This window comes from Megascapheus bottae, chromosome 6 (genome assembly GCF_031878675.1).
Source record: "Megascapheus bottae isolate mThoBot1 chromosome 6, mThoBot2.hap1, whole genome shotgun sequence".
NCBI lineage: Eukaryota > Metazoa > Chordata > Mammalia > Rodentia > Geomyidae > Megascapheus > Megascapheus bottae.
In genome coordinates, this window is record NC_143514.1 from 12,187,438 (window position 1) to 12,198,931 (window position 11,494).

Sequence of the window (11,494 nt, forward strand, 5' to 3'; positions counted from 1 at the left end):
GAGAAATAGTTAGCTGAAGAGAACTAACTGTATTCAATAGTTTCCACTGAGTTTCCAGAGACATTTAGTTGAGCTTAACAGTGAAGGAAAAAAATTTAAAGGATGTTGCCTTTTCATTGCAAATCTTAGCCATTTAATATTAGTAGTTAACATTTTTGCAGTTTTCTAAATACTTTCATCTTTAAGTGGTTGTACAAAGTGGTTTATGAAAATAGTGTGTCATGGTCAATTTTACCCCTTCCAATAATCTCACACACAACCCACCCCTTCCCTTAATTTTTAGATACATACTGATTTTTTACCATTTAACAGTGCAGTTTACAAATGCAGTGCATCTTGGTCTGTGCCCCTTCAACAATCTTCAACCCATCTCTTCCCTTACTTTTCTCAATTCTGTGGGGTATACAATGAACTCCTGCCTGCATTCTCCCTGCTCCCGTCTCCACTCTTCTACCCTCTCCCCTTGATCTCACCCCCTCTTGCAGGTCCCCATTTCCTGGTACTTATCTTGTTGGGTTTTGATTTCATCTTTCTAAGGAATTATACTACTTGAGCTCTCCATAGAGTCTATTTTCTAATTAAAAACAGACCAATAAAGTACATAAATTGTCAAGTTTTATCTATCCCTTCAAAACCTATAAACTCTCTTAACAACTAAAAACAAAAGCTGATTAATTTTTTTCCATTCTACCTGAAATGCAAGATATAAATCAATAATTCTGAAACATCAATGGGGGGAAAAAAGCACTTTCTAAAAAGAAAAATCTCACAAGGGGCTAGAAGTTAAGCCTAGTGGTAGAGTGCTTGCCTAGCATGCACAAAGAGCCGGGTTCAATTCCTCAGTACCACATACATAGAGAAAAGCCGGAAGTGGTGCTGAGGCTCAAGTGGTAGAGCTCTAACCTTGAGAAAGTCCAAGGACAGTGCTCAGGCCCTGAGCTCAACCCAGGACTGGCAAAAAATAAATAAATAAATAGATAGATAGATAGATAGATAGATAGATAGATAGATAGATAGATACTTCTTAAAAATCTCACAAAGCCTGCCTGATCTATTCCCTCTACCAGCTTATGCAATCCATAGTATACTAGTTTTGCTTTAAAAAAAAAAAAGCGCCCTTAAGTGTAGTCATGTAAAGGCATTTGGACATGTTATTCCTCACACACAAAACTCCTACCTGGGAGAAATCAGCATGCAGCCCTATCACCAGAGGCTGCAGAAGCCTGCTCTCTTTCCTGTGGCTTGGTATTCCCAAAAGGATGAGTTTGGCAGGATCCTCCAAAATAGCTAACTGCCATATCGGCATTCCAGCTGAGGAAGGGGAAGATAAATGGAGGGCATGCAGCTCTATTTTAAGAATATGACCTAAAAGTTGCATCTGTCACCTTTGTGAATCTCCTACTATCCAGAAATGAGTCAAGTGCACTATCGAAATACACAGAGAGTATAAGCTAGAACAAGATAACCAGGAATGCACAAAACTCAGAGTCCTGTTACTAAAAAGAAAGGAGGAAATAGATTTAGGATTGGGGGAGTTAGGGTGTCAGAAGAGAATAAACTATTCTTTCTGCCACTATGTAATGAATAACAACATCATGAGTATTATAATAATTCTGATAATTCTGGAGTATGTCAAGGGTGTCTACCTATAGGAGTATTTTCAAGGCCAGATTGTGTATCTGAAGTCATATACGTACCATGCAAGTTCTAAAAATCAATATGTTAAAGTTGAAGATAAAACCTGATAGATTTTGTTTTATCCACTGAGATTGTCACAATTAGCCTTCCTTTCCCCAGCAGACTAAGGAAGAGAAAGGATAAAACTAATCTTTATTAAGCAATGCTCTAGTCCAAATTCTATGCTAAGTACTTCAAAATATCTCCATTATCTTACAGTCCTTGGAGAAAAACCATTATTATTTCCCAAATGAGAAAAGTGGAGTTTGGAAGGGTTAATGAGCATGCCAATTGTGTCAGCTTTACTAGGGACTCATTTTCTGTTTTCTGGGTAGGGATAAAAGAAAGCCTTTCAAACATAGACGTAATGGTTTCCCTCATTTGTCATAATCAGTAGAAATCTTGGGCTCTCCTAGCAGAAACCAAACAGACCAAAACCTAGATACATAAGGCCATATAGAATGACGCTAAATGAAAGGACCTCCAGGATATAGAAACAAAAGCCATATAATGAGTGATTGTTGTCTTTAATGTACTATGTTATCTCTTATCTCTTTTGCTGCCCCTTGGTTATTTCATATTTTTACAGTATTTTACCTTGTTATCTGATATATTGTATATATGTTTATTTGGTTATTTGAAATAGGATAGGGAAGGGGGAAAACAAGATGAGGGGCAGTTTCGGGGGGGGGAGGGAAATGGGGACCAAGACGAGAAAGGGTATCAATGTATGTGAATTAATGCACCTTCTATCTGGTGAATATAATGTAAACCTATTAATTGCAATAAAAATATATGAATAAAAGAAGCCCTTTCCCTTTAAAATGTGCTCCTTAGCTAGGTACCAGTGGCTCACACTTGTAACCCTAGACACTCAGGAGGCTGAGATCTGTGGATGGAGGTTCAAAGCCAGGGCAAGGAAGTCAGGAGACTTAGTTCCAATTAGCCACCAAAAAGCCAAAAGTAGAGCTCAAGTGGCAGAGCATCAGACTTGACTTTTTAAAAAGCTCAAGTAGTGCCTAGGCCTTGAGTTCAAGCCCATTACCAGCACAAAAAAAAAGAGGGGAGAGAGTCTCCTTCAAAGAAAATATCACAAAACACAGAAACCTATCAGTTACTTCTAGTTGTTTCAAGATTTGATGAAGAAGAAGGAGGGGGTAATCTCTTCCCAAAGGAAGAATAAAGAGTCAGAATTGCTTGCCACTCTCAGTAACATAAGCTAATGTCAAAGACCTTCTGATTGCTTTTGTGCCTCAAAAGAAACTGAGGCCTTCTTTTTGTTGCTTGGAGAATGAGGGAGGAGGTGATGAATAGTGATTCTAGAACCTCAACAACTGGCCTCTAAAGGTATGTCCTCATAGCTCTGCCCAACCTAACACCTGACTCAGGCTATCCAGAGAAACTGCTACTGGGTGCTCTCTTTGGGTGCAATCTTGGCTTTTAATCGGAGGGCAAGAACTGTGGAGATGCAAGTGATTCATCAATCCTTTCAAAGTATAGGCACAGCTAACATCTGGTTGTAATTCACAATTCATTGGAAGTTTTCATTTCAAACTGCAGTATTAAAATCAAATTGTGTTAGCCAGCGTGATATGTTGACACAATTTCAATTATAGTCTTGTACCCAAGCCAAAGAAAAAAAGCCCTTCTTTAAAGTTCATTAACTTAGTGAGCCTCCAATTCTTAAGGAAACAGTAGTCTACAAAGAACCAAAGAACCAGCCAAATACCAGTGGCTCACATTAGCCGTAATCCCAGCTATGGAGGAGATTGAGATCTGAGGACTGTAATCCAATGCCAGACAAGGTAGACAAATCTGAGAGACTTGTATCTCCAATTAATCAGCAATTTTTTAAAAAGCCAGAAATGGTGGTGTGGTTTAAGTGGTAGGACACCAGCTTTGAGCAGGAAAAGGCAAACAAGAACACAAGGCCCTGAGCGTAAGACTGAGTATAATAAATAGAGAGAGAGGGAATATGCAACAGTGGCTCGCAGTTGTAATCCTAGCTGAGATCTGAGGATCCTAGCTTGAAGCCAGCCATGGCAGAGATGCCCTTGATTTTCTTATCTCCAATTAACCAGCAAAAATTCCATGAAGTTTAGCTGTGGCTCAAATGGCTGAGTGTCAACCTCAAGCAAAAACACTATGGGACAGCACTCAGGCCCCTGAGGTCAAGCCTTAGTTATGGACACAAAAGAAGAAGAAGGAGGAGGGGGAGGAAGAGCAGAAGGAGGAGAGGGGGAGAAGGAGGAAGGGGGAAGAAAAAGATGAGGAGGAGGAGGAGAAGAGGAGAGGAGGAGGAGAAGAAGAGAGGAAATAGAAATTACATAATAAAATAGAACTGAAGTTAGGCATCTAAAAATGAAATTAAATTTAATCCTGGTGAAACTGGCTCTCTAGCCAAAGCATTGGCCTGCACAACACAGCAACCTCAGTGTAATTTGGGTGAAGGATTATCCTGGGGCATGCGGAGCCCATGCTTTCCTCACTCTTCCCGCTAGTATTGTGAAAAGTAAGGCCTATTTGTATAATCCTGTTTCTAAGAACTAATTTGAAAAGTTAAGTCCTGTTTGCACTGAAGCTAAGTGAGTAGGACTAAGACTTCAGATCTATAGACTGAGGTCTCTCTTCAAACCCCACCTTGCCTCAGGCTGCTCAGGAACTAGGTTCCCAACTTGCTTATGAGGAGTTGTAAATTAGGCCCATACATAGTACAGTGTCACTGTGTGATGTGTGTTGAACGTTCTTATAACTGCTAACACATCTCATTTGAAAGATAAGGTTCAAACTTTTGCATTGAGCTGGCGATTTTTCCCCCATGAGTCTACTCTGGTTGGCTCTCCATGGCAAACTCCACAAATACTGAGATAAATGGACCTTTTGTTGCAGAAGATTGCCTTCCAAAATAACTTCTTCCTAATGCATCCAGCCTGGGTACTGTGCTGTTCTTTGCTCCAAAGACAAAATTGCCACCTTGGCATTGGACAGGGGATATTATCTTGTGTTGACGATGGTAGGTTGTTAATCCCACAAAGCATAGAATAAAAGCTACCTGCCTTTATCTAGGGAACTCTAGAAAATCACTCTCCTGTTCTCCAGCAAATAGGCAAGGAGACGAAAGATGCTGATAATGGGTAATATCAAAAATCCTTCTTCATGTCCTCTGCTTATCTACATAAGTGTAGGAGGCCTCTCCACCATCTCTCAGAAATTGTGAGGGGATCTCACTCATCCAGATCTCTCTTGTCTCTGCTCAGGCCTCTCATTAGACTGAATCAGCACTTTGAAGAGCTCAATTCCCATTCTGAAAGGTTATCCCTTCTAAAGCTAGGGATGGCAGCACTTCAGGAAATGTGAAGGCATCAGCTGAAAAGTAGTCAGGTGAAGGTTAGAGAGTTAGGCCACCTAGACCTTTGAAAGAAATTTAAATAAAAAACAACACTTTCCTACTGATAATAAAGCCTAGTAGTACAGTGCTTGCTAGCATATATGAAGCCCTGTGTTCGAGTCCTCGGTATTCAAAACACAGAAAAAGCCAGTAGAGCTGTGGCTCAAGTGGTAGAGCCACAGCAAGAAAGCCCAAGGACAGTGCCCAGATCCTGAGTTCAAGCCCCAGGACTGGCAAAAAAAAATTCCCAAGCTGGGCACCATTGGCTCATACCTGTACTCCTAGCTACCCTGAGGTGGAGCTATGAAGATCACAGCTGGATGCCAAGTTGAATGGGAAAGTCTATGAGGCCCTTCTCTCCAACAAACCAGCCAAAACCTGAAAGTGAAGCTGAAGCTCAAGTGGTAGAGCACTAAGTAGCCTTGAATGAAAAGGCTAAGGAACCACCCTGAATTCAAGCCCCAGTACACACACACACACACACACACACACACACACACACACACACACACACACACACCTAACAAGCTAAATTTTGCATCCAGTGGAAATATCAAGAAATGCCCCATCACAGTCAGCAGCTCCTGTCTGAGGCCTGTGATTCTAAGTAATTAAAACCAAGATGTTTCCTTTTTATCTTTTTAACCAAGAGCTGGCTGAAATTAAGTGATAAAGAATAGGAAATGCTGATTTGTTTCTGTTTAGTTTTCACAAACATGTCACGGTGTGTCATAAGACTAAAGTCTTCCATTAAGGAAACTTCCCCCAGGGACTTTAAAAGCTTCAAAAACATTCTCTAGGGGAAACTTTGATGAGATTAACGAGTTTCCAGTTTTCTACTCTTCCCTTCTTACTATGTCAGTCTAAAGAACATTCATGATGACAGGAAGGACAAGAGGAAATGACACAGCATTACATTGTTAGTGTCCTTCACTTCAAAGGGCAAAACCTCTACTAATTCCCTGAGATGCCATAGTCCTGGCATCTAGGACAGCAAAGGCCAGCTAGAGAAAGGACTCAGCTGAGTCTTCTGTTTCTCAGATTCGCCATAGGAATTCTGTGACATGGCTGCTGCTGACCAGGTGTGGAATGATGGAACAGCCTCTGGGAATGGTCAGCCATCACCTTTACTTCCTGGCACCTCTTACCCTCCTCTGAGGCTAGAACTATGAATTCCAAAATCTGTCTGTTCAAACCCAGACTCCTCTGTGCTCCAGCTGCTTCTTTCCCTCCTTCTCCTCCACATCACACCCAACTGTCTCAAATTTTACACAGCCACCTATCTCCTGCCTTCCTCAATCTCCATGTTTCTATTACTCAGGTCACCAACACCAACAATCATCCTTCTTATCTTTCACACACTCCACTTGTAATCCACCAACAGATTCTGGAAGTCCTTTCTCTTTGGCATTTCCAACCCTCCCACCAGCAGTCACCCTGATGTAAGTCATCTTCATTTGGGTCATAAACATTAGCCTCATCGATGGCCCCTCCAAGCTAGCTCAGCAAAGCACCAGTGGCATAGTTCATTTCCCTCTGCCCCACACTCCCAGTGACTTCCAAAAGGCCTCTACCTGCACAAGGTCCTACACCATTAGGCTTCCTGCGACCTCTCATGTCACACCACTCGCCTCCTCGTCTACTCTGCTCTCACCTTAAGCTCTGTGGTTGATGGAATTGTATCGTTTGGTCTCAGGGCACACACATCTGCTGAAGCTCTCTTTTGGCCCACCTCCTCTTCTCTCAAATGACACTTGATCCTACTTTAGTTAATATGCTTACATATGTATGAATGTGACCCCTGTACATGTGTACTTTAAATTAGAAGAAAACATGCATCCTTTATGTCTCTGAGCTTTTGTCTCTGACAAACTAAATGTAAGTTTGTCCATGACCGTCTATTTCCTTGCAAATTACATAACATTGTACTTCCTGATGGTTGAGTGAAATTCCACTATGTGACTATGTGTATGAAAATTCCATGTATTTCATATATATAGTCACACAATGGAATTTTACTATGTGCAATTTATATATTTTATATAAACTATATATGAATTATATATGTAAAGAGAGATTATAAATGTCAATATATAAAAATTATTATAGAATGTACATATTTCACATTATCTAACATGTTGTATATGCACAAGAAGATCCCTATTGTGTAGCCCCTTTGAACAATTAACTTGCAGTTTAATAAAACGAATACCAGGAAGCTGAAACATATGTTATTAGGGATGAAGTTGTTAGACAAGCAGAGAGAGGGAGGGAGGTGAGGGCATAATATCAGCATACATGATATTCAGTGGACATATATGAAAATGGAAACAGGTAACTGGAGGGGATGGGTTGGGGGTTGGGAGAGATGAGGAAAAATGATAGGAAGGTTGACATTGATCCAGGTGCATTGTTGAACCAAAACCTCTTTGAACAACTACTTTCAGGATGCTTGTTTTAATTTTCAAATGACACTTGATCAGCGTGAACTTCCCTAATCATGTTGTATAGCCCTTGTCTTGGAATTTATTAATGCAAGAGTTGACAAATCATGGCTTAATACCCTGGACTGATTTTTAGAGATACAAGCTAAGAATGTTCTATTATTGATGAGTTGTAAAAACACACAAAAAAATAAGGGCTAAAAAAATGGATGATTATACAGCAGAAGCCATACAAAGTCTAAAACCTTTCATACCTGCTCTTTTCCAGAACAAAATGGCTAGCCAGTGTAACAGTGTCTTCTTTCCTGCTAGACTATAAACTCCTTGTGGGCCGGGACTTTGTTTACTCCCACAACTGTGGCACATACAATAGTTCATGACAAAAAGTAGATGCTCAGTAAACATGTAATAATGGCTCAGTGAATGAATAAAGACAAGTCTTAGTGAGTCTAGTTATTTACCACTGTGGGTCATGGGAGTGGGGGAGTGGTGAAGACATATCAGAATGAAGCCAGAGTCTTCTTTAGTCCACAACTGGTCCTGTGATCTTAGAGCTGCTTGCAGCAATAACAGGCATGTCCTGTTTACAACCAAAATCCTCCTTACTTTAGCCTGTCTCTAGCATGCATGTGAGGGAAAGTCCCCAGTGAGAGGGGTAGAAGCAGGCAGAGACACAGTATGGTGCAGAAAATCTTGATGAACTATTCTAGAAATAACCATATCTCTGATCTTAACCACATTCAGTGCGCTTTTACTTGTGTCATCTTCCCTTCCCTTCACCAAAGATCTCTAAAGCAAGTATGTAAAGCAAGTATTGTGATCCTCATTGTGTACCTTTAAACACTAATTTCAGCGAGAGGAAAGGAATTGGCTATGGAGAATGGCATAGACAACAGAATCCAGTCCTATCACTTGTGATAAACTCTATGGAACAGGACAAATGTCTATCCTCACATCTCTACTGATTCATAAATGTGCGCCCATGCAGCTAGAGGAATGTTAATAGAACAGAAAACGATGGGACTTGAACTCAGGGCCTTGCACTCTCACCTGGCTTTTTCACTCAAGGCTGGAACTCTATCATTTGAGCCACATCTCCACTTTCAGCTTTTTGCTGGTAAACTGGAGGTAAGAGACTTTTCTGTCATGGCTGGTTTCAAACCTAGATCCTCAGATCTTAGCCTTCCAGGGTAGGTAGGATTCCAAGTATGAGCCACCACTTAGCGTCCACAGCTTCTGTAACATCTAAGAAACCTGGATACCACATTTCACATGGAGTTTTGTGATATATTCACACGTGCACACACACACACACACACACACACACACACACACACACACACACACACACACACACACAGTTGGCTATAAATGGCCAGAGGCAGCATCAGAACTCTGGAGGTGAAGCAATGAGTAGAATGGCCAAATTGATCGTGTGATGGGCTCTTAATAGGATAACCATAGCCAGGACTCTGGAATGGCCAGGGCCGTAACCATCTTCAAGAAGGAAGCCAAGATAACTGACAATGATGTCAGCTGACATGAATATCCACGGCTGTCATCTCTTAGACCAGCTGTCGTATCTAATCAGCCATCCTCCTATGCAGCTGACCTTAGCTCTTAAGAGTGCTTGTCTGGGACACTAGCACTATGGATGTGTCACAGCTGCCAAGGACCAGGGAGGGGACTGAGGGTACCGGGCTGTGCTCTTTCTTATATATAGAACACGGTCTCCATGGCGCCCCCTGGAGTTCATTTGGACCTGACATGGCATTGTACCCTCCTGGGAATGGTGACAAGCATCCAGTTTCGATGTGTCAATTTGTTCCTAATCATTCCTAACACACTGTGGGGCCATATATCTACCAATTTCCATTTACCACTCCCAACACACACACACACACACACACAAGAAAAAAAATCCTCTGGAACCCTAGCAATTGAACTACATTTGGGTCAATTTCCCATCTTTTCATTTTGAACAATGTCATTTCCACTATTGGATGTCCACTATTGGACTTTTACATATTAAATAACTAAGATTTAAGAAATCAAGTTGGATAATCATAATTAGTTGTTCAACTACTTTATAGAGAATCTAGAGTGAGATTGACCACAGAATTAAAAATGTACCATGTCTTTTGGCAGAAGTTTAAATTTGAAGTCTTTTGATAAAAGAAATTACTCTTTATCACTGGAAATTAGTCGTTGCAGTACAGACAGTATTGGAAAGGTCAAAGAAAAAGAGTTTTTTTATTGATTTGAACTAAAAATTGTTCCAAGTAAGTTACCATCTATGTATTAAGTGGGCTGATAGCAGATAGATATATAGATATGCATATATGTATATACATATAGTTAGATACATATAGGGATTTGCCTGTTGGACTCAAATGAGCCCAAAGAGCAGCCATTATGACCTCTACCCGCTTGATGCTAAGAGTGACACTACTGATATGCATTTTTTTTTGGCCAATATTGAGGTTTGACTCTTAGAGCCTGTTGCTTACATTTTTCATTCAAGGCTAGCAATCTACCACTTGAGCCACACCTCCACTTCCAGCTTATTGCTGGAAAAGTCACTTAGATTTAACTATCCAGCTGGTTTGAAGCCAGCTTTAAACCACACTTCTCATGTCCCAGCCTCCTGAGCAGCCAGGGTTAGAGGTATGAGCCACCAGACCTGACTGACTTGCAGTACTTTAAAGGAAGTTCTGATATGGAGATGAAACACCTGAGAATCCTGTATGCATACCATGTTAAGCAATTTTAATAACACATTTTTTGTGGTTTCAGACTTGAGAGAGAGATTGAAGATCTTGAAAAGGCTGAATTGCAAATCTCAACCAATGAAGAAGCAATTTTAAAGAAACTAAAATCAGTAGAACGGACAACAGAAGATATCATCAGAGTGAGTCATAACAGACTTTTTTTTTTTGCCAGACTGGGGCTTGAACTTTGGGCCTGACCACTGCCCCAAAGCACTATGGGCACAAAGCTGTTACTCTACCACTCAGTGGGCCACAGTGCCACCTCCAGCTTTTTTTGTGTTTAATTGGAGATAAGAGTGTCATAGAAGCTGGGTTCCAGTGGCTCACGCCTATAATCCTAGTTACTCAGCAGGCTGAGATCTGAGGGTCATGGTAAAGTCACCCTAGGCAGGAAATTCGTGAGATTCTTATCTCCAATTAACCATCAGAAGTGCTGTGGTTGGAAGTGGTAGAGCACTAAGCCTTGAGCAAAGAGCTCAGGAATGGAACCAAGGCCCAGAGTTCAAGCCCCATGATTGACAAAAGAACTCAAATTTAAAAATAAAAGTGTACTTGTAGACTTCCCTGCCTGTACTGGCTTCAAACTGAAATCCTCAAATCACAGGCCTGAGTTTAATTTTAAAATCTGATACCCTCCCAAATAAATCCACAAGCAATACATAATTTTCTCCAAATTATTTGCACATTTACCTTTTATTTTTGAAACTGAACTCATCATGGAGAATTTATTTTTCCTTACAGTCTGTGAAAGTGGAAAAAGAAGAAATGCCAGGAGGTATGTTTCCAGTCAACCTAGTTCATGTCTAACTTTAATATTTTTTAAATATTATTTTTTAAATGAATCTAAATATATTTTGAACTTATATCAACTTTCACAGAGTCAATTGAGGATATCTATGCTAATATCCCTGACCTTCCAAACTCCTATGTACCTACCAGATTAAGGAAAGAAAGAACTGAAGGCATAGATGATGACGAACAAAACAGAAAAGGTAAATAACCAAACTGTGCTCCATGCTACCTTCTTGGTTTCAGATTTTGTAGTGTCAGCTTGCAGTGACATCTTAACCCTACTGCTTTTATATTACACATCAGGAGATATCTATTGCTTCGTAAGGCAGGAAAACTACGTTACACTATGCAGCTTAGCAGCAAAAACACCTAGACTTGTGGGGTTTATTCACTGGAATGAGGGTGTCTTTTGGTTCTCTTTT

At 40.6% G+C, this 11,494-nt stretch overlaps 1 protein-coding gene across 1 annotated transcript in view; it reads left to right on the forward strand.

Annotated features, from left to right (window-relative positions):
• The window catches only part of Palmd (palmdelphin), a 57,379-nt gene that overhangs the window by 38,192 nt on the left and 7,693 nt on the right, over nt 1-11,494 (forward strand). Inside the window, exons 4-6 of the mRNA XM_090334255.1 lie at nt 10,306-10,420; nt 11,022-11,055; nt 11,159-11,272. Coding sequence (XP_090190381.1) covers nt 10,306-10,420; nt 11,022-11,055; nt 11,159-11,272 — 263 coding nt within the window. The remainder of the gene's footprint in view (nt 1-10,305; nt 10,421-11,021; nt 11,056-11,158; nt 11,273-11,494) is intronic.